General features: G+C 42.4%; 1 protein-coding gene across 2 annotated transcripts in view; it reads left to right on the top strand.

The window, feature by feature from the left end:
• TTYH1 (tweety family member 1) overlaps window positions 1-27,355 on the top strand; it is a 240,303-nt gene that overhangs the window by 143,002 nt on the left and 69,946 nt on the right. For both annotated transcript variants that reach the window (XM_073656482.1, XM_073656483.1), the window contains exon 3: window positions 17,971-18,082. In XM_073656482.1, the coding sequence (XP_073512583.1) occupies window positions 17,971-18,082 (112 nt within the window). The remainder of the gene's footprint in view (window positions 1-17,970; window positions 18,083-27,355) is intronic.

Genomic DNA, 27,355 nt, shown 5'->3' with positions numbered 1-27,355 from the left:
CTGCCAATAACCACCTGTCAGTATGCCAGTCTAACCGGCCTGTTCCTGCATTCCCTGGTGTGGGTCAACAGCTGTGACCGGGGTCTGACCTGTAATAGCACCTGGTCCCTCTGCTCGGTTCTTCCTTGGTTCAAGGAGTCGACTGAGCCACCGTGCGACCTTGGTCGGATCTGGTTGATACTTAGTTATGCCCCTCCAGGCACTCCTCGGTTCATGGTACAGTGGGATCACTAATCACGCTCACGCCAGTCAGTTCGGGCGCGAGCGTAACATATTCTAGGTTCTTCAAAGTAGCCACCTTTTAGTTTGATGACTGCTTTGCACACTCTTGGCATTCTCTTGATGAGCTTCAAGAGGTAGTCACCGGAAATGGTTTTTACTTCACAGGTGTGCCCTGTCAGGTTTAATAAGTGGGATTTCTTGCCTTATAAATGGGGTTGGGACCATCAGTTGTGTTGTGCAGAAGTCAGGTGGATACACAGCTGATAGTCCTACTGAATAGACTGTTAGAATTTGTATTATGGCAAGAAAAAAGCATCTAAGTAAAGAAAAACGAGTGGCCATCATTACTTTAAGAAATGAAGGTCAGTCAGTCCAAAAAATTGGGCAAACTTTGAAAGTGTCCCCAAGTGCAGTTGGAAAAACCATCAAGCACTACAAAGAAACTGGCTCACATGAGGACCGCCCCAGGAAAGGAAGACCAAGAGTCACCTCTGCTTCTGAGGATAAGTTTATCCGAGTCACCAGCCTCAGAAATCGCAGGTTAACAGCAGCTCAGATTAGAGACCAGGTCAATGCCACACAGAGTTCTAGCAGCAGACACATCTCTATAACAACTGTTAAGAGGAGACTTTGTGCAGCAGGCCTTTATGGTAAAATAGCTGCTAGGAAACCACTGCTAAGGACAGGCAACAAGTCGTAGAGACTTGTTTGGGCTAAAGAACACAAGGAATGGACATTAGACCAGTGGAAATCTGTGCTTTGGTCTGATGAGTCCAAATTTGAGATCTTTGGTTCCAACCACCGTGTCTTTGTGCGACGCAGAAAAGGTGAACGGATGGACTCTGCATGCCTGGTTCCCACCGTGAAGCATGGAGGAGGAGGTGTGATGGTGTGGGAGTGCTTTGCTGGTGACACTGTTGGGGATTTATTCAAAATTTAAGGCATACTGAACAAGCATGGCTACCACAGCATCTTGAAGCGGCATGCTATTCCATCCAGTTTGCGTTTAGTTGGACCATCATTTATTTTTCAACAGGACAATGACCCCAAACACACCTCCAGGCTGTGTAAGGGCTATTTGACCAAGAAGGAGAGTGATGGGGTGCTACGCTAGATGACCTAGCCTCCACAGTCACCAGACCTGTACCCAGTCGAGATGGTTTGGGGTGAGCTGGACCGCAGAGTGAAGGCAAAAGGGCCAACAAGTGCTAATTAAGCATCTCTGGGAACTCCTTCAAGATTGTTGGAAGACCATTTCCAGTGACTACCTCTTGAAGCTCATCAAGAGAATGCCAAGAGTGTGCAAAGCAGTCATCAAAGCAAAAGGTGGCTACTTTGAAGAACCTAGAATATAAGACATATTTTCAGTTGTTTCACACTTTTTGTTAAGTATATATTTCCACATGTGTTAATTCATAGTTTTGATGCCTTCAGTGTGAATGTACAATTTTCATAGTCATGAAAATACAGAAAATTCTTTAAATGAGAAGGTGTGTCCAAACTTTAGGTCTGTGATATATATATATATATATAAATACTAGTTTAGGTATATACACATGTGTTTAGGTGTGTAAGTTTAAAATATAAAAAATATATATATTGTGTATATATATATATACAACCCCTGGCAAAAATTATGGAATCACCGAGCTCGGAGGATGATCATTCAGTTGTTTAATGTTGTTGAAAAAAAGCAGATCACAGACATGGCACAAAACTAAAGTCATTTCAAATGGCAACTTTAGGGCTTTAAGAAACACTAAAAGAAATCAAGATAAAGAAAAAGAAAAAATTGTGGAATCACCCTGTAAATTTTAATTTTCAAAACTAACACCTGCATCAAATTAGATCTGCTCTTTAGTCTGCATCTAAAAAGGAGTGATCACACCTTGGAGAGCTGTTGAACCAAATGGATTGACATGAATCATGGCTCCAACATGAGAGATGTCAATTGAAACAAAGGAGAGGATTATTAAACTCTTAAAAGAAGGTAAATCATCACGCAATGTTGCAAAAGATGTTGGTTGTTCACAGTCAGCTGTGTCTAAAATCTGGACCAAATACAAACAACACGGGAAGGTTGTTAAAGGCAAACATACTGGTAGACCAAGGAAGACATCAAAGCGTCAAAACCGGAAACTTAAAGCAATATGTCTCCAAAACAGGAAATGCACAACAAAACAAATGAGGAACAAATGGGAAGAAACTGGAGTCAATGTCTGTGACCAAACAGTAAGAACCCGCCTAAAGGAAATGGGATTTACATACAGAAAAGCTAAACAAAAGCATCATTAACACCTAAACAGAAAAAACAAGGTTACAATGGGGTAAGGAAAAGCAATCATGGACTGTGGATGACTGGATGAAAGTCATATTCAGTGATGAATCGCGAATCTGCATTGGGCAAGGTGATGATGCTGGAACTTTTGTTTGGTGCCGTTCCAATGAGATTTATAAAGATGACTGCATGAAAAGAACATGCAAATTTCCACAGTCATTGATGATATGGGGCTGCATGTCAGGTAAAGGCACTGGAGAGATGGCTGTCATTACATCTTCAATAAATGCTCAAGTTTACATTGATATTTTGGACAGTTTTCTTATCCCATCAATTGAAAGGATGTTTGGGGATAATGACATCATTTTTCAAGATGATAATGCATCCTGCCATAGAGCAAAAACTGTGAAAACATTCCTTGAAAGAAGACACATGAGGTCAATGTCATGGCCTGCAAATAGTCCGGATCTCAATCCAATTGAAAATCTTTGGTGGAAGTTGAAGAAAATGGTCAATGACAAGGCTCCAACCTGCAAAGCTGATCTGGCAATAGCAATCAGAGAAAGCTGGAGCCAGATTGATGAAGAGTACTGTTTGTCACTCATTAAGTCCATGCCTCAGAGGCTGCAAGCTGTTATTAAAGCCAGAGGTGGTGCAACAAAATACTAGTGATGTATTGGAGTATTCTTTTGTGTGTTTGTTTTTCATGATTCCATAATTTTTTCCTCAGAATTGAGTGATTCCATATTTTTTCCCTCGGCTTGGTCGGAAAAAAATTACCCTTACTGAGTACCACATTTTTTATCTTGATTTCTTTTAATGTTTCTTAAAGCCCTAAAGTTGCCATTTGAAATGACTTTAGTTTTGTGCCATGTCTGTGAGCTGCTTTTTTTCAACAACATTAAACAACTGAATGAATATCCTCTGAGCCCAGTGATTCCATAATTTTTGCCAGGGGTTGTATATGTATATGAATTCATATAAATATATATATATATACATATATATAACTTGGTTTAGATTTTAAACTTGCATACTGTATACCTATATAGGTGTATGTATGTATGTATGTATGTATGTGTGTGTGTGTATATACAGTACAGACCAAAAATTTGGACACACCTTCTCATTTAAAGATTTTTCTGTATTTTCATGACTATGAAAATTGTACATTCACACTGAAGGCATCAAAACTATGAATTAACAGATGTGGAATTATATACTTCACAAAAAAGTGTGAAACAACTGAAAATATGTCTTATATTCTAGGTTCTTCAAGGTAGCCACCTTTTGCTTTGATGACTGCTTTGCACACTCTTGGCATTCTCTTGATGAGCTTCAAGAGGTAGTCACCGGAAATGGTCTTCCAACAATCTTGAAGGAGTTCCCAGAGATGCTTAGCACGTGTTGGCCCTTTTAACTTCACTCTTTGGTCCAGCTCACCCCAAACCATCTAGATTGGGCTCAGGTCTGGTGACTGTGGAGGCCAGGTCATGTGGCGTAGAACCCCATCACTCTCCTTCTTGGTCAAATAGCCCTTACACAGCCTGGAGGTGTGTTTGGGGTCATTGTCCTGTTGAAAAATAAATGATGGTCCAACTAAATGCAAACTGGATGGAATAGCATGCCGCTGCAAGATGCTGTGGTAGCCATGCTGGTTCAGTATGCCTTCAATTTTGAATAAATCCCCAACAGTGTCACCAGCAAAGCACTCCCACACCATCACACCTCCTCCTCCATGCTTCACGGTGGGAACCAGGCATGTAGAGTCCATCTGTTCACCTTTTCTGCGTCGCACAAAGACACGGTGGTTGTAACCTAAGATCTCAAATTTGGACTCATCAGACCAAAGCACAGATTTCCACTAGTCTAATGTCCATTCCTTGTGTTCTTTAGCCCAAACAAGTCTCTTCTACTTGTTGCCTGTCCTTAGCAGTGGTTTCCTAGCAGCTATTTTACCATGAAGGCCTGATGCACAAAGTCTCCTAACAGTTGTTGTGGAGATGTGTCTGCTGCTAGAACTCTGTGTGGCATTGACCTGGTCTCTAATCTGAGATGCTGTTAACCTGCGATTTCTGAGGCTGGTGACTCGGATAAACTTATCCTCAGAAGCAGAGGTGACTTTTGGTCTTCCTTTCCTGGGGCGGTCCTCATGTGAGCCAGTTTCTTTGTAGCGTTTAATGGTTTTTGCAACTGCACTTGGGGACACTTTCAAAGTCTGCCAAATTTTTCGGACTGACTGACCTTCATTTCTGAAAGTAATGATGGCCACTCGTTTTTCTTTACTTAGCTGCTTTTTTCTTGCCATAATACAAATTCTAACAGTCTATTCAGCAGGACTATCAACTGTGTATCCACCAGACTTCTGCACAACACAACTGATGGTCCCAACCCCATTTATATGGCAAGAAATCCCACTTATTAAACCTGACAGGGCACACCTGTGAAGTGAAAACCATTTCCGGTGACTACCTCTTGAAGTTCATCAAGAGAATGCCAAGAGTGTGCAAAGCAGTCATCAAAGCAAAAGGTGGCTACTTTGAAGAACCTAGAATATAAGACATATTTTCAGTTGATTCACACTTTTTTGTTAAGTATATAATTCCACATGTGTTAATTCATAGTTTTGATGCCTTCAGTGTGAATGTACAATTTTCAAAGTCATGAAAATACAGAAAAATCTTTCAATGAGAAGGTGTGTCCAAACTTTTGGTCTGTACTGTATATATATACAGAAGTTTAAAATGTAAAATAATATATACTGTCCAAATAGAATTCTAGAGCTTTAATATTATAAAATACTGCAAAAAGGTGAGTAACAAATGGAATAAAAATAAAACTGTGGAGAACATAAAGCTGTAGCTTCCCAGAAAGGTTTTAGAAAGGTTTACAGTTTGACTGTCTGGGGGAGAAGAAAAGAAGCTTTTTTTTCTACTACCCCTCCCATCTTTAAAGCACTATCATTTTCCCACCAAGAATTCCTCTAGTGAAAGAAAAGGGTCCCATTAGCATGATAATGGCTTCTTTCTTATAGTGGTGAAGCTTGTCTCCATGGAGACAAAGAGATGGAGGGAGGGAACTCAGTATAAATGAAATATGGAGGGAAAGGAGGTGGATGTCTGCGGAGGAGACCCCTCCAGGTCGTAGGTCAATTCCCATCACCAGTTCTGTGTAATAAATGGAAGTACACTATACAGTGCTGTGTGATTATGTGACTGCTCTGAATATTGTGTTCTGTACTTATTGTTTTGAACAGCTGTTTTATCTTATATTTTTCTATGCTCCACTTTTATTACTTTTCATAGGTTGCAAGTACAGTTGTGGCCAAAAATTTTGAGACTGATACAAGTTTTGTTTTTTTTCACACATTTTGTTGCTTCAGTGTTTTTAAATCTTTTAGTAGGATTTTTCTCTGGTTACTGCAGTACAATTATAAACATTTCATAAGTTTTTACACTTTTATTTACAAATATTTCAAGTTTATGGAAAGTCTCAATGTATAGAGTTTATAGAGTTGACTCTTACTTCTCCAGACTTCTGTCCTTTGTCCTGCAAACTGGATTTTGGCTTCTGGGCCAAATCCTGACTGATGACAGCCCATTCTTGTCTAATCAGTGCTCGGAGTTTATCACATTTTCTGTGTTTTTGTTTTCCTCCTGTCTTTGAGGATTGATCCCAGGTTCTCAATGGGATTGAGATCTGAGGAATTTCCTGGCCATGAACCCAAAATGTAAATGTTTTGTTCACCGAGCCACTTAGGCATCACCACTAAATATTTCCAGCTGATATTGATAGTGTTACATTCAATTCACATCTCCTTGGTGTTTATAGTTGGATGTATAAAGGAGGAATCAATAAATGGGTACCTCCAGATAATACATGCCATAGTGACATAGTACAATAGCATAAGTCACCCATAGTATCATATCTAGAGGCCCCACCTCCATGTTGGACAGATGTATGGGCCCTTGTAGTGTTATAAATCCTATAATGACATATGTGTTCACCCCCCATTTCATTATGTCCCCCATCCTGATGCCTTCTTGTAATAATGTCCCCCTTTCCAGGCCCCTTCCTGGTATAATGTCCCTTACCCCGGGCCCCTTCCTGGTATAATATCCCCGATCCTGGGTCCCTTCCTGGTATAATGTCCCCCATTTTGGCCCCTTCCTATAATAATGTCCCCCATCCTGAGCCCTTTTTAGTAATAATGTTCCCCGTTTAATTCAAAAAGATTTTAAAAAAAATCATCTTACCTTCCTCTACTCCAATGAAGTTTGGTGACATCTTCTATAGCCGGTGCCGGAGCTGGGAGATGACTTTGGCTTGCCTGGCATGGTGCATGACGTTATTGCCATGCACCACCCCAGTGACGGGCATGCCGACGCTAACTGCTGGCCTCTGGTGTGTATTGCAATGCAGGGAGCTAGCGGGTCTCTGTGTCCCAATACATTTCTGCTGAATGTGTGTCCTTAGATGCATATGCAGCTTAAATAGGCAATGATATCAGCAGGCTCCCTTTTCACACGGGCGTGGTCGTGGTTGCCCACTCTGCAACCATAATCCTTACACCTCTGGTCATCCAATTTAAAAAAAAAAGTATTTTTTTGAGGGGTTTTTTGTGTTTTAACGATCGCAACCATGACCGGGCCCACACAGAAAGTGAGCCTTTGGACAACTACGATCATTCGTCACCCAAAAGTCAATCGGTTGCCACCTAAAAAACATACAACGAACAATCAATTTGGTCGAAATCTTCTATTTAGTACAACTTTGGTCTAACGTGTATGGGACCTTTAGAGTAAAAAAAGATGCAATCACTGTTTGGTATATCATTATATTGTACGATAAATCTCTGCTTTGATTACACTAATCTGTGATCTTCTGCGGAGGCGCTGTTGAGTCACGGAGACTTTCTCCCATAGAAGGGAGGATCATGTAGGGAGTTCAACGCAAAGGTGTTGGCTTACAGCTCCTCAACTGCATGTCACAGGACACTATTATACTAATATAATGAAGAAAGGAGGCAGGGATTCCTTCCGGTCTTGGGGCCTGGAAGGGATCATTAACATAAAGATGAAATATAATATTTCACAAAACAAGACCATTAATATGAGGCATACAGGTAGGACTAGATTAACATTTCTATCACCTGCATGCCCATATTAATAGGTTACTGTATATACTTCCCAGGGGATGACCGATTCCCTTCATACCTAGACAAAAAATAAATGATTCTGCTCAGCTTCCCTCCGCTCCCCCCGTCATGCTGCGTCCTCTTCTGTAGCCGGCAGCTGACTTTAGCGTGCAAGCGAAGGGAGCACATGATGTCATTGGCATGCGCCCCCAGACACATGCACGCCAACGTATGCTGCTGGCCTCCGATTGGCCAGTAAACACTGGGTAAACACTTTCAGAACTCGCAACAAAATTGAGTAAATTCCTCTTTTCCCTATATCCAAATTAAGAAATAAAAATAATATACAAATATTTGAATTGCTAAATTCTCAAATGTCCGATTTCTGAAAAGTACAAAATTATTTAACCCCTATGTTAAACGCAGGTAAATCAAAAAATAAAAATTGTAACGCCAATTTTTGGTTGAAACTCCTCCTCCAAAAAATGAAATAAAAAGTGATTAAAACTTCAAATGTACCCCAAAATAGTACCAATAAAAATGTCATCTTGCAATACAAAAAAACTCAGAAAAACACTCACAAGCCATTTCACATTTCCGAATTTTTTTCACCACTTTAATAAAAAAAAAACAATTTGCAATTGGTATCACTATAATCATACTGACCTGTAGAATCATGGTTTTTCAGCACATCTGTGAACATTTTCCTAAGGGGATTTGCCATAGGTTTTGCCACTCGAAAATGACTACGTCACTTCTTTTACTCTCTCCAGAGTTTCCGACCCCTAAAGCTGTTAAAAGATGTGACACAAGATGGAACCTGTACACAGCAATGTTTTGACATTGCTGTGCACTTTGCTTATTTTATGTTGAGCTTTTGTAGCACTTTTTCATGGGGGAAAAGACACCTGAAAGCACATAGTCTAACTTTTGTTAAAGGGGGTGAATTCTGCACGCATCATGTATGGTCAGGTTAGCAAATCTACGAGTATTATTCTGAAAAAATATCTATTATCATATACTAATATATCATTGTATCATAAGAGTATATTTTCCTGTTGGACCCGACAGCCTTTCCCTTTCCCAGCTTTGTCCCTGGTGATCAAGATACAATTCACTCTTGAGTTTACAGATAAAGTGTAAAGTACAAATCTGTTTTTATAAACTTGTCCTCTACGGATGTGATAGATGTTCCAATAATCCCAAAGCATTTCTGCCAACATTAAAATGCTGCATGGGACTGTTTGTAGCAACATCTGGGTCACTTTATTCCAACTGAGATGTGTCAGGTGCTTTGTCTGTGAAGTTCTCAGTGTTGTCAGACAAAGATCTGTAATTATCTTGTTCAGGCTTTGTTAATGATAGGGAAAGTTGGAAAGAGAAGAGAACATAGAAACAAAATATGGGTGAACAGGCTAGTCAGTAATTAAAACTGAGAAAGGCGATCATTATTCCCTCTGTTATCTCTCCTGAAGAGCTGGATAAATTAAATACTCGTTTGTTGAAATAAGATGGAAGAAGACAGGAATTAATGATTTTATTCCTGGCATACAAATGCTCTTATAAAGTTGCATTTATGTAGACTGTCAATTATCAAGCATCTATAACCCAAAATCAGTTCCAGAATAGGGTTACGTTTCGGAATTTTTGCAAATATGCCATGTGTGAATATACACCTGAACTGAATTTTTCGCACCTTTTCGCTGGAAGACTTACTGTTGTTTCAGGTGACTTTTCAGAAGTATCTGACTTGTGTGTATGCTACTTTTTTCAGCAGTTTTCACCATCTGCAGGCTTCCTCTGTAAAGGTATGTGCACGTAAATTAGCTGCCCGCACAGCCACCGAGTTTTCCCAGGCGAAGCGATTTCGCCAGCGTTCTTGCAGCGGCTCAGCCGCCAACAACTTTTGCTCAATACTCTTAGTATTGAGCGCGGGCGGTTTTGGCTAGAAGAAGAATGAGCATGTTACTTTTCTTAACCGCTGTAGGGTTTCTGAACCACGGAAGGGGTTAAAGGAAGTGACATGCGAGGGAACATGTGCACAGCAATGTCGTTTTGACAGTGCTGCGCAATATAATCATTTTATAGGGCCCTCCTGTGGTACTTTTTCAGGTAAATTTGCAAATTCCGGGCGGAATCCTCCTGAAAAGGATGCCGTGTGCACAAAGCCAAGAGCAATGTGCACATGTAGTCTTTTTTTGCTGATTTTTCTGAGCAGAAACTGAGGAGTTTTGAAATTTGGAGGAGGATTTGTTTCTGAACGCTTCAAAAAAACTCTATGTGCACATAGCCTAAACCCTGAAATCCTTCAAATTGTCATCCAAATCTCAAAACTCCTTGAAAACTTTGAGTTCCGGCTCAGTTTGTTTTTAAGTCTTTTTTCTTTCCTCGACAGCTTTGCTAAAATAAGAAAAAAAAATTACCAGTAAATGCCTGTACAACCCTAAAATGCTGGAAAAAAAGCTTGAAAAAAATGCTGACAATCAAAAAAGATGAAGCAAGTGCTCAGGAAATGACCATCAAGACGCAAAAAGATGCTGCAGGACAAAAAAAACACCAATGTGTCCTGCAGCGTCTTCTTCTTGGAAAACCTCGCTCAACCTTAACAGACACCATGTGCAGATAAACTTAGGGCTCGTGCACACAACCGATTTTCTTGGATGAGTGCTATCCATTGTTTTCACAGATAGTACTTGTGTCTATGATATCCTATGGGGCTGTGCACGTGTCCAATTTTTTTCCTCGGACTGGGTGGTTCGCGGAAAAAATATCAGAGACGTGTAAGATTTTGATCTGAGTGTCGGATCAAAATTGTCAATACAAGTCTACGGGTGCGTGAAAAAAATCGGTCCGATTTTCACAGGCTAACAGAATGGAGTAGGTGGAAGATCTACAGATTTCTTTTCCATTCCTGTTGCTCCTTTAATGATTTTTTTTTTTAAATCCACCATACGGCTCTAGAAATATGGGCTTTTTAATTCAGTGCAGCTTTTTATGTTTTTTTTACAAAGGGGTGTAGCTTATAGGGTACTTTTGCAAAGCAGTAGAAAGACACGCCTGAGAGGATCCTGTGAGCATTGGTGGCATAAACGTTGGCAGCTGCTATTCTCCCAGACCTTTCCATACATAATGTACGTTCAGTTCAGCTGAGCATGCATTTATTCTCGATAAGGAGAGCGGAGTAAGTTTCTGCAGGGTACCTCTGGTTGCAAATTATTTGAGTTGAAAACAAAAGGATCAACTATATTGAAATATTCATCATCCAAATGGAAGTGAATGAACTTTCAATATGCTTGGTCTGCAGGTCCTGCCGAAGTCGGCAGCTTCTGCCAACCTTGGGACAATGTCTATGGTCACATTTACCTACACATTGCACAGTTTTATAATTGCAGTATCTGTTGGCTGTGATATCTAAATAAAAAAGGATATTTCGATATATCCCAGTCATCCAGCAGAGATGTCATCAGCGAAACATTTTGTTATGACTGGATTTTTTTTAAGGGGTTGTCCACTTTTTGGAATATTTTTTTTTACTTAAATGCATAAAAATAATTTTTGCAATTGTTTTGCATTAAAAAATTTTGCACCGCCTGCCTTTTGTAGCCCCTATGTTGTGCTGTATATTGCTGGCCACAGAATGAGATAACAGATAATCCGTCATTGAGGTCATTCTTGGGGAAGAACTTGTAAGTCTTATCTGTATTTTTTGGGGCACCTCTTAGCTCACTGACCTCATCAAAGTTGAATACGCAGTGAAATAAAGAGCCTGTAAAAACCAAACGGTGCAACATTTTTAATGAAGCCAAATTGCAAAAATGATTTTTAGCCTCAAATACATATGCTTTAAGTAAAAAAAAAAGGGGGGACAACCCATTTAACCCCTTTCTAACGTGAGACGTAATAATACGTCCCTGTGCCCTGGGCCTTAATGACCAGGTACGTATTATTATGTCTCATGGGCGTTCAGAGGCTGTGCGGGTGCGATCGCTGCCGGGTGTCAGCTGATTCTGACAGCTGACACCGACACTCGATGCCAGGAGCAGTACTGCACCGATTCCAGCACATTAACCCCCTAAATTCTACAATCTATGTCGATCGCAGCATTTCAGGAGCAGGCAGAGGTAAGATAACCCCTCTTACTTTTGATCGGAGACCCTGCAATGTCATCACGGGGTCCCGATCGTTACTAGGGTGACCCGATGTTGTTATGACAGCATCTGGGTCACCAGGCACCAGCAAGTTAGTTAGATTATGCACAGTGCATGATCTATCTAACTTGTGTCAGTGCAGCACTGACAGCTCGCATTGCATAGGGATGCTGCTGCATCTCTATGCTACAAAAGCAATCAGCCTGCAAAAAATGAAAGTCCCATAGTGGGACTAAGTAAAAAAGTGAAAAAAAGTGAAAAAAGTGGGAAAAAAATTGTAAAAATATAAAAAAAAATCCCCAAAAAATAAAAATATATTGGGTGGCACCCTGCTGTTCACAGGTACCACAGGACCCAAAAGGGTACATGGACGGACTTCTCCACAAGAGGCCCTTATTACATACAAACACCTCCACCCTTCCACCTCATACCGCGAGAGGGAGCCCGTTAGGGATATATATATGGATATATGAAGGGTGGAGCCAGGCAGTCAGTCAGTCAGAAGAGGATGAGAGCGTGCTGAGGCTGAGAGCAGCGAAGACGCAGCATGTCTGCTGCTGTATTGAGGGCCCCGAGTGTGGACGGAGGCAAGGAGGAGAGGAGAGAGGAGTTGAGGGGGCAGAGGAGCATCATAGGCTCACCCCGAGTATACAAACCGGACATCGGGTCCACGCCTACAGGGTCCCTTTATACCCAGTAGGGATCACCGGCATACCAGGAGGACTACAAGTCCCTGGCCGACCTGAAGCTAAACCGATAACAGGACCAGGAACCACGAAGGCCCCGGGGCCCAGGGATAGTGGTTGCCAGCGGAAGGTCCTACTACCAAACGACAGGTGAAGAGACCAACATGACACAGAAGCTAGGCCCAGTTGCAGGCTGGCCAGGAGCTTAGAAAGAGGGAGACACGGACCAGGAGGCCTTATACCCGCTCACTGGGGAGAAGTCCTGAAGTGCACCCTTCCTACCGAGTACCCTGGACCATACCTGCCATCCGCACCAGTAAAGGTATTGAAGCGAATCCCCTGTCTCTGTCAGTTACTCCTGCTGTGCCATCCCGACTGCACTACAAACCCCAGCATCACCACCCACCGTCAAACTCTTCACTGCCCTGAGGCCCGCTCCACCTGTCGGGAGCTGTTCCATCCTAGCTGCCTATCAACTGCCTCAGAGGTCTGCAGCAGCGCTGGTACAAATTAACAGAAACCACAGGTGGTGTCACGATCAAACTACAAATCCCATATAAACTATCCCCTTTTTGTTGACCGCCCTGGGCCACGCACCGGGCCAGAAACTGTGACATATTCCCCCCCAGCATCCATAGGCCCGGACACCGAGTACCCCACTGCCCTGGGGGCGCATCAATTGTATCCATAAATAAATAAAAAATATATATAAACAATAAAAGTACACATATTTTGTATCGCCGTGTCCATAATGATCTGACCTATAAAACTGTCACACTAGTTAACCCCTTTAGTAAACATGGTAAAAAAAAATAAAAGACAAAGCAAAAAACGGTGCTTTATCATCATACCGCCAAACAAAAAGTGGAATAAAACGCGATCAAAAAGACAAATGTAAATAAAAATGTTACCGCAAAAAACAAGCCACCACACAGCTTTATTAGCTGAAAAACAAAAAAGTTATAGCTCTCAGAATAAAGCAATGCAAAAAAATATATTTTTTCTATAAAATAGTTTTTATTGTGTAAAAGTGCCAAAACATAAAAAACAATATAAATGTAGTCTCGCTGTAAATGTACTGACCCGAAGAATAAAGCTGTCTTACCAATTTTACCACTCGCAGAACTGCATAAAAAAAAAAAACAATTCCTGAATTAGAGATTTTTGTTTATCCTGCCTCCCAAAAATCGGAAGAGAAAGTGATCAAAAAATGTCATGTGCCCGAAAATGGTACCAATAAAAACATCAACTTGTCCCGCAAGAAACAAGCCATCACATGACTCTGTCGTCCGACATATGGAAAAATTATAGCTCTCAAAATATGGCGATGCAAAAAAATAAATAAAACCAATTCTTCACCTGCTGCTGATTTGTTCATTCAGCCTCCCAAAGATTACAGTATGGCTCGGCATTTCTGTCGCGATGAGAGTCTGCCTAATTTACGGGTGCATGTCTCCAGACGCATGAGCTGGGCATAACATACTGGGCACTAAAATGTACAGGTCACTACAATGACAGCTTTTCACTCAGCAACATCCGTTGCTGCTTGTTTCTGGAAAACACCCATGTAGTTAAAATCCTCACCACACCTGTAGATAAATTTCCAAAGGAGTATAATTTCCAAAATGGGGTCATTTGAGGGGAGATTCTGCTCTTCTCGCACGTAGCGTCTTTGTATATGGAGTCTGCATACTATTCTAGGAAAATCTGTGCTCTAGGAGGCAAATAGTGCTACGTCCCTCCCGAGCCATGTGGCTAAGCAGTACTGTACAGCTACATATGGGGTATTTCTACATTTAGCAAAAATTGTGTGACATATTTTGGGGCCATTTTTACCCATTTCCCAGTGTGAAACTGTAAAATCTGGGGTTAAAACAAAACTTTGGTGGTAAAAATGTAATTATTCTTTCTTCACCGCCCAATCTTGTAAAATTCTATGAGGCACATGTGGTGTGAACATGCTCACCGCACCCCTAGATGAATTCATTGTGAGGTGTAATTTGTAAAATGGAGTCTCTTATGGGGGGTGGTTCTGCTGTTCTGGCACCTCAGGGGCTCTGCCAATGTGGCATGGCACCATCAAACTAGCTCAGCAAAATATGAACTTTTGTGAAACACTTGAGGGTTCAAAGTGCTCACCAAACATCTAGATAGGTTCCGTGAGGGATCTAGTTTCCAAAATGGTGTCACTTGTGGGGGGTTTCCACTGTTCAGGCACATTAGGGGCTCTCCAAACGCAACATAGCATCCGCTAATTATTCATGCAAATTTTACATTCAAAAAGTCAAATGGCGCTCCTTCCCTTCTGAGCCCTGCCGTGCGCCCAAACAGTGGTTTTCCCCCACACATGGGGTATTGGCATGCTCACGAGAATTTGCACAACAAATTTTGTGGTCCATTTATTCCTGTTACCCTTACAAAAATAAAAAAAATTGGGTCTAAAGTAAAATTATTGTGAAAAAAAGTTAAATGTTCATTTTTTCCTTTCACATTCCATTAATTGCTGTGAAGCACCTGAAGGGTTAATAAACTTCTTGAATGTGGTTTTGAGCACCTTGAGGAGTGCAGTTTTTAGAATGGTGTCACTTTTAGGTATTTTCTGTCATAAAGACCCCTCTAAGGGACTTCAAATGATATTTGGTCCCTAAAAAAATGATTTTGTAAATTTTGTTGTAAAAATGAGAAATCGCTGGTCAACTTTTAATCCTCATAACTTCCTAACAAAAAAAATTTTGGTTCCAAAATTGTGCTTATGTAAAGTAGACATGTGGGAAATGTTGTTTATTAACTATTTTCTGTGACATATCTCTCTGATTTAAGGGCATGGAAATTCAAAGTTTGAAAATTGCTAAATTTCCAGCATTTTTGCAGAATTTCCGATTTTTTTCACAAATAAACGCAAGTCATATCAAATACATTTTACCACTATCATGAAGTACAATATGTCACAAAAACATTCTCACAATCAGTGGGATCCATTGAAGCGTTCCTGAGTTATTACCTCATAAAGTGACAGTGGTCAGAATTGTTAAAATTGGCCTGGTCATTATTTTACACGCACGCCGCTAGGTTCAGATAGGGGCGAGACAGGTTACATGAATTCTTTGGAATCTTGGGGGAACCGTTACTCAGGGCGACCATAGACCATGTGCTGCAGCTTCTCTCAGACACACAGGGGTATTGACCCTGAGGCACAGACACGTAGGTTGTTTCACTTGCTAACCAGACACACCTGACAAGAGTTCTCATAAACGGTAGAACAGTAGCATTTAATAAGAAGCTGCACAGCCAGTGAAAGTTAAGTCTCATGAGCAACAGGCTCCAGTGACAAAAATTACAGTTTCCTTAGCAGCACAGCAATTCACAGTCTTCCCAGTAGTACAGGACAGCACAGTTCTAAAGAAAAGGCACATTAATGAACACAGCATTCTTTACAGCAGGACAGCACAGTTCTAATGAAAAGGCACATTAATGAACACAGCATTCTTTACAGCATAGTAAGATGGAGGAGGGGGGGTTTGCTGAGGGAGATGATCCCTGTGACACCATTTCTTCCAGTCCTTATCTTTCTGCCTGACAATACTCTGCCCTGCTAGTTCAGGAACTCTACCTGACCTGTGCTTAGCTTCACTCCTGACTTGAATCCTTTTCACTTGCAGGGGCGCTTCTGTGAGATACAGAACACACACACCACCTTTCTATTCTGCTCCAGCCAGACAGTAAACGACTTCCCCAAATTCCCCCTGGGGCTCTTTTAAAGCAACAGCACTACTTCTGCATGCTACAGTTACCATGAAAACAGCCTTCGGGGGTAAAGGGGTTAAGTCCCTTTAAGTGTAGAGAACATCTAGACCATCAGAAGAATGAAGGATTATTTAGCTTAATTTCTTTTTAATAATGACAATGTGTCACACCTCAGCCCTCCAAATTGAGACGACGTCTAACCATCTGTTCTACCCACAATGCACCAGATGTAAGACTGTGACTTACAGTTATATCATGGAGTATAGACGTCTGAGAGGAGGGGTTTACCATCTTATTTCCATACAATTTGTCTTTGTGAGAAGAAAATGTAGATACAGTAAGGTTATGGGAGAAAACGATCCCAGTTCCATGTTATCTCGGCACACAAACATGTCAATTTTGTAAATTTTGCAAGAACCAAAATCCACATATGGGGCAACTCACCCCTCTAAGGGCTTCACATGTCCATATAGGTTTCTGGAAATTCAGTACTTGGCCAACTTTTAAAGCATTTTTCCATTTAGTTTGTCTCAAGTTTCCACAAGTTCCTCTATCTTTACCTTTCATGGATGTATCAATTTAATTACCCTGGATTTGACCTAAAATTTTGATTTGCATTGTAAATGAAATGAGAGTAATCTGCATTCGCATGTTTGCATATGTATAAGTTCTGAGCTGCCTAAACATAGTGTAGAAGGCATATTCTACCTATATGTTTGATCCAATTAATTAAAGGAAAATTGAGCCCTGGGGACGTTGCAGACATATTTTCCGGAAAATGTTGCAGAGGCAATTATTTGCCATTCGTGTCTTACTGTGGGACATGTCTTTTGGATGGACACAATTTTAATGATTAGTTGCATGACTACATCTAGGTATTGCAATGAACAGACATAGCCAGACCAGAGATCAGGAATTGCGCTGTCTTTGCCACCAAGAAAAAATCAAGGTGAATAGAGTAGTCCAAAATTGGAGAATATGAAATTTTATTGTAACAAAATAAAATAAAACTATGAATATACAGTACACAACATGTTTTCGCTTATTAAAGCCTTCCTCAGGTGTTTGAACAGGTATAATCAGTACCAAATTGTGGTTCCTTTGGCCCACCAGGGAAAATGATTGAGAGCCTAACCCTTTCATTGGTTCCTTGTTGTCCCCCAAACATGGTTTTAGAGTTTTGGATATTTTAATTAACCCAGGGTCTTTTTTTAAGCCATAGATTGAATGGCCATAGCCAGTGCCAAACAAAGGTCCCAAAAGCCACCAGATCTCAGAGCTCAGAGCTCATATACATATCTTCGTAAATTTCCTTGCTATTTTTGAATACTGAGGAAGCATGAATAAAAATAAATTCTATTCGTGAAGCAACTAATAAGAAATAGACTCTAGAGATTGTCAGCTCTGGAGATGGTTGTCTTATTCTGAACCTTTGAAGACCGTCATTGCTTAGAACCTGATCTTGGATGATTCTCTAGTCCTGTACATAATGAAACAAATGCAACGTCCTATCAAAAACATAGATTGAATGTACATCAGAAGATTTTTTTTTCATTTTTCTAGGCTATAAAAGGTATTTTGGGCAAGGCAGACCTAGATAACAAATCCTTGGAGATATCGGGCCGAGCCACTTAAAAATTCCTTTTAAGATGCAAGTTAATTGGGACTTTTAAGCAGTGTAAATTAATTCCTTGTTAATGCTATCTTGGGATTTACAGTGACAACACTTCTATAACTTTTTTTTTCTCTTCACAGTGCTGGTATTGGTATCGGTTTTTATGGAAATAGTGAAACAAATGATGGTGTATATCAAGTGACCTACTCTTTGATGAATGCCAACCACACGTTGACCTCCATTGACTCGTTGGTGAGTTTTTCAGATGTCATATATGAAATGCATCACATAAATGTTATCTTTATTCATAGGTTGTCCATCATGGTGCCAAGACATTGTCCACTTTTAGGTCTCCATGAAACTAACCTACGAGGAGTTTTCCTTGAAATTTCCTTAAAGGGGTTGTCCAAGAGTTTAACATTGATGGCCTTTCCTTAGTCATCAATGTCTGATCAGTGGGGGTGCGACACCCGGCAATCAGCTGTTTCCGGGGTCGGTTGCAGACAGAACTGCCCAGTTATGGAGCTGAGCAGCATAGCTCCAGTGACTGTATAGCGGCCAAGGCCGGCACTGCACATACGCCCCTTATTCAACTCCATAGAGGGCGGATGTGCAGTACCCACCTGTGGTCACTATTCCGTCAATGGAGCTGTTCTGTGCAGCTCCGTAACTGGGAGATATGTAGCAATGAGATTGTTAGCTCCAGTAATTCAACATAGGAAAAAAGGTTCCAGCACACAAAGGGGTTAATCAGTCATCTTTAGGACTAGGATGATTGAACACCTGTAGAGAGGAAGGAGGTCAGAGGATAAAATTCACAGCCTTGAGAGCATTTGGTGTGGGGGGGGGCATGGAGATGAAAGCTCTGAGCTGTTTTGTCATGTGAAGGAAAGACAAACCTTGGGTTCTTTGTTCTTGAAGCGGGCGGTTACCCGTAGCAACAAGGACTGTGCCATACGTTATGGTTATGTTTTGTTTTTACTGTTAGGCCAGGAAGACTATGTTTGTTTTTACTAACACTGCTGTAGTTTATGCAGTGCTCTTGGGAGCGGTGGTGAGCCCGCACTGAACCGAGCACATGTCAGCTGATTCTTACAGCTGACATGTGTCCGCAACAGCCGCGGATGGAATTGCGATCCACCCGCGGCTGTTAACAAGTTAAATGCCGCTGTCAATCTCCGAAAGCGGCATTTAACGCGCGCTTCCTGGAAGCGCATCCTAAGCCCTGCCCATCGGCGACCCCGTCACATGATCGCGGGTCACCGATGGGTGGGCATGACAACCCAGGGTCTGCAGCAGACGCCTGCGGTTGTCATGAGCTGGTCGCTATGAGCACCACCTAGTGGTCGGCGCTCATAGCACAGGACCATTTCTGCTGCATACAGGGGATCTGCTGATCCCCTGAATGTAGCAGAGGCAATCGGACAGTTGCTGCTTCTAGTCTCCTGTGGAGACTATAGAAGCATGCAAAAAGTGAAAAAAAAAAGTTTTTAAAAATATAAAAGTTTAAATCACCTCCCTTTCGCCCCATTCAAAATAAAATATAAAAAAAAAACCCTACATAGACATATTTGGTATTGCCGCGTTCAGAATCGCCCGATCTATCAATATAAAAAAAGAATTAATCCGAACGGTAAACAGCGTAACGAGAAAAAAATTCTAAACGCCAGAATTACGCTTTTTGGTCACTGCAAAATTGCAATAAAATGCAATAACGGGCGATCAAAACATCGGATCTACCCCAATATGTTATCAATAAAAATGTCAGCCCGGCGCGCAAAAAATAAGCCCTCACCCAGCCCCAGATCACGAAAAATGGAGACGCTACAGGTCTTAGAAAATGGCGCAGTTTTTTTTTTTTTTTTTTACCAAATTTTGGAATTTTTTTTTACCACTTAAATATAAAAGAACCTATACATGTTTGGTGTCTATGAACTCGTAATGACCTGGAGAATAAGAATAGCAGGTCAGTTTTAGCATTCAGTGAACGTGGCAAAAAAATAAATAAAAAACAACTGTGGTATTGCACTTTTTTTGCAATTTCACCGCACTTGGAATTTTTTTCCTGTTTTCCCGTACACGATATGGTAGAACTAGTAATGGCGTTGAAAAGTACAACTCGTCCCGCAAAAAAGAAGCCCTCACATGGCCATATTGACCAAAAAATAAAAACGCTATGGCTCTGGGAACAAGGGGAGCAAAAAACGAAAATGCAAAAACGACAAAACCAAAGGTTGCGAAAGGGTTTTAATAAACTCAGCAGAAGATTTAAAGAGACACTGTTCCTGTGTACCTCTATTTGCAACCAAGTGAGGGGATCTACCACAGCTGGTGTTAGGAGTGCAGGCAAGATCCCCAGGAAGCAAGTGTGACAGCTGTGGACAGACTGCATGTCCTGGGTGAAGGCGGCTGTCAGCATGGAGTAGCGGTCAGACAAAATTGAGGAGCTGATCAAGCACCTGGTCCAAAGCCAACGCCAGCAGCACCTGCAGCAGCTACAGCAACACAGGGAGCATCAACAGCAGCAGCTACAGCAGCAACAGCTGGCACGACAGGAGATAAGTAAGCTGCTGATGCAACAGCTGCAGCAGCAGAAACAGCACCAGCAGCAGCTCCAACAGAAGCAGCAACAGTACCTGCAACAGAGCCGACAAAAGCCGCAGCAGATTTATTAACTCACAGAGACGGTTCGTGGCACGGCAGCAATGTCAGCTGATGATTCCTCTGTCCGGAAGGCGAGCCTTGCAGAAAATGACCCCGGGTGATGACATAGAGGCCTTTTTATCTGTTTTTGAAAGGGTCGTCGATAGAGAGAAACTGCCGCCAGGGCAGTGGGCATGAGTCCTGGTGCCATACTTAACAGGAGAGCCACAAGAGGCCTACTATGATTTAGCTTTACAGGACACCAAAGAATATGAAAAATTGAAAACAGAAATTTTGGCCCGCTTGGGGGTGACAATGTCTGTCAGGGCACAATGGTTCCACCGCTGGTCATATCACCATGACAAACCCCCCGCTCCCAAATGCTTGATCTTCAGCACCTCGTCCAAAAGTGGTTAAAGCCGGAGTCCTCTACCCCAGCGCAGATGATGGAGCGAGTTGTAATGGACCAGTTCGTGCACTCCCTACCAAGCCCGATGCAGACTTGGGTTGCCCAGGGAAATCCCCGGAATGCCAATGACTAGGTCGGACTGGTCAAAAGGTATCAGGGGGTCGATGGAACCCATTCCATACTGGGGGGCTGAGGTTAAAAAGGGGGTGGGGTGTCCAAAGTCCAAGGAGGCGGCAGAGGTCATGCCAAGGCCCTCATCGGGGAATGTAATCTGTTGGAGATGTCATGGCCCAGGTCATATACAGCCCATTGTCCCCTGACCACTGAGCAAATGGACTGTAGCATGGGACGCCGGTGTTCCTTCTATTCATATCCAGCTTGCAGTGTGGATTGTCCAACCAGCAAGTGGCCCCAAGCTTGTCCTGTAAAGGTGAATGGCTTGCAAATGACTGGACTACTAGACTCTGGGAGTTTGGTGACCCTCGTGAGGGACACGCTCCCTCTCCAATTGATCCCTGGGAAGAAGGTGGGCGTCTGCTGTATTCATGGGGATGCTAAAGACTATCCAGTGGCTAAAGTGGTCATTGAGAAGGCCCGAGGTACTGAGTCACATGAGGTCAGTGTGGTCCAGGATTTGTTGCACCCTATTATCATAGGTCAGGACTTTGTGTTGTTTTGGGACTTGTGGCGGAGCGGTCAAGACCTCAATTGCTCGGGTAAGAAATGGGTTGGCCCTAAAAAAATCACACCAACCTCAGAGTCTGACAAGTTTCCCTTCTGTGTACTGGGTGAAGAGGAGAAGGTAGTATCCCCTGATGTAGACATTCCTGAGATAGGGGTGACCAGAGAAAATTTGGGGTTCACCGAACATAGGGACCTAACTCTAAAAGAGGCATTCAGTAAGGTAACAGTCATAAATGGCATAGCACAGAAGTCGGGGGCTGACACCCGGTTTTCCTATTTCATGTTGAGTGGGGACTTATTTTACTGGGTCATTAAGGTGAGGGAGGAGATAGTGGAGCAATTATTGGTACCAGGACCCTATAGACAAAGGGTGTTGGACAGCTCCCATTCACATGTCTTGGGTGGCCATCTGGGGGTGGACAAAACTCAACAATGAGTCATGCAGAGGTACTATTGGCCTAGATGTTACCGTGAAATCATAAAATATTGCAAGTCCTGTCCCACCTGCCAGTTAACCGCTACCACCTCTCCATTCCAAAATCCTCTCGTGCTGCTTTCTGTCAAGGCAGGGCAACAGAGAAGCCAAGTTGAAACTCCATGTGCGCTCGACAGACCAGAAGGCGATACTAAGGGTGTCCCTGTGGCACAGACACTGTCATCGGCCCAGAAACAGCAGTGCCAAGAACTTCTTCATCAAAACGGGGACCTGTTTTCGGAGTTACCAAGACGTACGCAGGTTGATGAACATGGAATTCTGACAGAACCACATGTGCAGGTGAACCAAAGGCCCTATAGAATCCTCAAAGTCCGCCGCAAGGTGATTTCGAAGGAAGGGGCTAAAAAATGATGCGTATGCGATACCCCGCGACGATGAACACATATCGAAGCTAGGGTCAGCCAGATACAACCCCTTCCTTGACCTAATACTGGCAAATCCTCTTCTCTTAAAGTTCAAAGATTAAGACGACCTCTTTTACACCTGACCGTTGCTTCCAGTATATCAGAAGCCCATTAGGCCTGCAAAGAGACCCGGCTACCTTCCGGACGGCCATAGACAGGATCTTAGCCCCTCACAAAAAGTACGCAACAGCTTAATTTGACGATATTGTGATATTCAGCCCGGATTGGAGAAGTCATCTGCAGAAGGTCCAGGTCGTGCTGGATGCGCTGAGGAAAGGGGAGTTTACCATAAACCCAAAGAAGTGTGCCATCAGGAAAAAGTAGGGAAAATACCTGGGCTACATCGTTGGAAGAAGCAAAGTAAATCTGCAAGTGAATAAGGTGGAGGCAGTCCAAAATTGGCCAAAACTGGTCCAAGAAACAGCTTCAGGCATTTCTGGGAATGGTGGGATAGTATCAGCAGTGTATCCCTAATTTCTCCATGATAGCCACATCCCTGACTGACCTCCTTAAGGCCACGAAGACGTCAATGGCCAAATGGCCTCTTGAAGCAGAGATGGCATTCCAAGAGTAGAAACTCAGGACTATAGGTCTTCATCTTTCATGTGAAAGACCTATAGCCTGGGAAGCTGCACGGTAACGCAGATGCCAGTTTAGTCTCCCCTGTTTGGTGACTGAAAGTGCCAAAAGCTATGGCTTTGGGCAGAGGGGGGGGATATGTGACAAAGTCACTGGCAAAGTACTGGATGTGTGACATGTAGCACTGAGATTGTTAGCTTCAGTAATTCAACATAGGAAAAAAGGTTCCACCACACAAAGGAGTCAATCAACCATCTTTAGGACTAGGATGATTGAACACCTGTACAGAGGGAGAAGGTCAGAGAATAAAATTCACAGCCTTAAGAGCATTTGGTGTGGGTACAGCATGAAGGTGAAAGCTCTGAGCTGTTTTGTCATGTGAAGGAAAGACAAACCTTGGGTTGTTAGTTCCTGAAGCGGGCGGTTACCCATAGCAACAAGGACTGTGCCATACGTTCTAGTTATGTTTTGTATTTCCTGTTAGGCCAGGAAGGCCGTGTTTGTTTTTGTTAACATTGCTGTAGTTTATGCAATGCTCTTAATAAACTAAGCAGAAGATTTAAATAGACAGTGTTCCTGTGTACCTCTATGTGCAACCAAGTGAGGCAATCTACCACAAGTCCTAGACACCCAGTGAAATAGGTTCATAGAGGGCTATGGTGACTGTATATCTGATTCGAGATAGCACTGCAAAACACAGCGAGATCTTCCTAAAAAAGTGTCCAAAACCACCGATGCACTTGTTGTGTTTGTGTTTAGATACACGGTTGGCCATGGTGTCATAAAGGAACTTTGCATTTCTTCACTCAGGCCTTATGGATCTATACATGACCTATGTGCAAGTTTATGTAGCAACAATGGCCAAAGACAGGAACTACAGCAGAAAGTAAAGAACTTCACAAGTGATGAAGAAGGTCCTTGTACAACTGAAGAAACTTCAAAGGAGGGTCAATCCACTTAATTTTTCAGAGTCGCGGATACTTTTGATGTATCTTAAAGAATTTAACTTTGCACAAGTGGGTTAAGCTCTAACCTGTATCTGGGACCTAGAAGTTGACCTAAGTGGTCATATAGGTAATCCTGGGATTGTGTTTGATAGAACTTCTATACTAAGAACACAAGAAAACTTTCAAAGCTGGATTTCTTTGATCTCTTAATTCCTCAACATCTAACATTCTTAAGGCGTTGTGGCTCTGTCACTGAAAATAACTGATTCTTACTTACTGGCAACTTTCTCTCAAGATTTCAATCTAGTTTGGTGGAAGATGTTTTGTGGCATCATTAGATCACAGGTTGGGTCACCGGTCAATAAATTTGGATCTAGCCACAATTAGATTCTCCTTTACCTGGGTCACAGATTCAGTTTACTGTCCTAACTTTTTCCTAACTTTTTCGCTTGGCCAAGGAAGAATTACTCATTGGCCCCCTTGCCCTGCCCAGCATATTTTTATTGCCCCTATAGTAAACTATTTGTCTCAGAGTGAAACTGCAAATTATATCTGTTTTTTTCTTTACCTAAGAGCATTATTTGGGGCTCTAAATAATTTTTGCAATTGGGTTTCATTACAAATTTTGCAATGTTTGGCTTTACAGGCTCGCATATTCTACTTTGATGTGGTCAGACCATTATCACTGACAGATTCTCAGTTAACTCATTCTGCAGCCAGAAATAGACAGTGTAACACAGAAGCAATAAATGGCAAACGATGAAAATTTTTGAATGAAACCCAACTGCAAAAAATTTTTTTTTAGTCTAAAATACATACATTTAAGTAATAAAAATGTTCCCAGAGGTGGACAACTCCAATAAGAACAGTCTAGCTGATCTCAGTTTGTAAGAACTTGACTGACATGCAGGGGTGTAACAGTCGCGGTCACAGAGGGCATAACCACGACCGGGACAATGCCGACGTCAGCGTCAATTTTAACTAGAAGCTGGCAGCAAACGTTGGCACTGCCCGTGCCAGCACACCGAAGTCAGTTACCGGTGTCTGCGCAGGCTATAGAGGAGGACGCCGCACGTCGTGGGAGTGGGAGAAGATAAGAATAAACATTTATTTATTTTTAAAATGTACTGGAGAAGAACGGAAGGGCCCAGGATGGGGGCATTATACTAGAATGGAGACAATATACCATGAAGGGGTCCAGGATGGGGACATTATATCAGGAAGGAGCCCAGGATTGGGTACATTATATCAGGAAGGGGCCCTGGATGAGGACATTATACTAGGAAGGGACCCTGGATGAGGAAATTATACCAGGAAGGGGCCCAGGATGGGAGGCATTATACCAGGAAGGGGCCCAGGAAGGGAACATTATACCAGGAAGGGGCACTTGATGGGGGCATTATATCAGGAAGGGACCCTGGATGAGGACATTATAACAGGAAGTGACCCTGGATGGGGACATTATAGTAGGAAGGGGCCCAGGATGGAAGGCATTAAACTAGGAAGAGGTCCACGATGTGGAACATTGTACCAGGTTGGGGGACGTTATACCAGAAAGGGGCCCAGGATGGGGACATTATACCAGGAAGGGGCACTTCATGGGGGCATTATACCAGAAAGGAGCCCAGGATTGGAGCATTATACTTGGAAGGGGCCAGGATGTGGGGCATTATAACTGGATGGAGGACATTATTACTGGACGGGGCCAGGCTGGGAGAGATTACTATAATATTATTAAAATTATTACATGGGGGGTGAACACGTATTTCTTAATAGGATCTAGAATGCTACAAAGGCCCATACATCTGACCAACATGCGGGTGGGGGCCCAGGCCCAAATTTTGCACACTGGCCCAGACTTTGGTTACGCCACTTTTGACATGCACAGATCCATGTCATCACTGCCAACAAACACCTTTGAGATACAGTGGGTACAGAAAGTATTCAGACCCCTTTAAATTTTTCACTCTTTGTTTCATTGCAGCCATTTGGTAAATTAATTCTCATTAAAGTACACTCTGCACCCCTTCTTGACTGAAAAAAAAACAGAAATGTAGAAATTTTTGCAAATTTATTTAAAAAGAAAAACTGAAATATCACATGGTCATAAGTATTCAGACCCTTTGCTCAGTATTGAGTAGAAGCACCCTTTTGAGCTAGTACAGCCATGAATCGTCTTGGGAATGATGCAACAAGTTTTTCACACCTGGATTTGGGGATCCTCTGCCATTCTTCCTTGCAGATCCTCTCCAGTTCCGTCAAGTTGGATGGTGAACGTTGGTGGACAGTCATTTTCAGGTCTCTCCAGAGATGCTCAATTGGGTTTAGGTCAGGACTCTGGCTGGGCCAGTCAAGAATGGTCACAGAGTTGTTCTGAAGCCACTCCTTTGTTATTTTAGCTGTGTGCTTAGGGTCATTGTCTTGTTGGAGTGTGAACCTTCAGCCAAGTCTGAGGTCCAGAGCATTCTGGAAGAGGTTTTCATCCAGGATATCTCTGTACTTGGTCGCATTCATGTTTCCTTCAATTGCAACCAGTCATCCTGTCCCTGCAGCTGAAAAACACCCCCATAGCATGATGCTGCCACCACCATGTTTCACTCTTGGTATTGTATTAGGCAAGTCATGAGCCTGGTTTTCTCCACACATACTGCTTAGAATTATCACCAAAAAGTTCTATCTTCGTCTCATCAAACCAGAGAATCTTATTTCTCATAGTGTGGGAGTCCTTCATGTGTTTTTGAGCAAACTCTATGCAGGCTTTCATAGGTCTTGCACTGAGGAAAGACTTCTGTCGGGCCACTCTGCCATAAAGGCTCGACTGGTGGAGGGCTGCAGTGATAGTTGACTTTGTGGAACTTTCTCCCATCTCCCTACTGCACCTCTGGAGCTCAGCCACAGTGATCTTGGGGTTCTTCTTTACCTCTCTCACCAAGGTTCTTCTCCCACTATTGCTCAGTTTGGCTGGACGGCCAGGTCTAGGAAGACTTCTGGTGGTCCCAAACTTCTTCCATTTAAGGATTATGGAGGCCACTGTGCTCTTAGGAACCTTGAGTAATGCAGAAATTATTTTATAACCTTGGCCAGATCTGTGCCTTGACACAATTCTGTCTCTGAGCTCCTTGGGCAGTTCCTTTGAGCTCATGATTCTTATTTGGTCTGACATGCACTGTGAGCTGTGAGGTCTTATATAGACAGGTGTGTGCCTTTCCAAATCAAGTCCTATCAGTTTAATTAAAGACAGCTGGACTCCAATGAAGGAGTAGAACCATCTCAAGGAGGATCACAAGGAAATGGACAGCATGTGACTTAAATATGAGTGTCTGAGCAAAGGGTCCGAATACTTATCACCATGTGATATTTCAG

Source organism: Phyllobates terribilis, unplaced genomic scaffold (genome assembly GCF_046119375.1).
Source record: "Phyllobates terribilis strain yellow unplaced genomic scaffold, ASM4611937v1 Scaffold_12__6_contigs__length_324123572, whole genome shotgun sequence".
NCBI classification, from domain to species: Eukaryota; Metazoa; Chordata; class Amphibia; order Anura; family Dendrobatidae; genus Phyllobates; species Phyllobates terribilis.
This window is presented reverse-complemented; position numbering and strand designations above follow the sequence as displayed.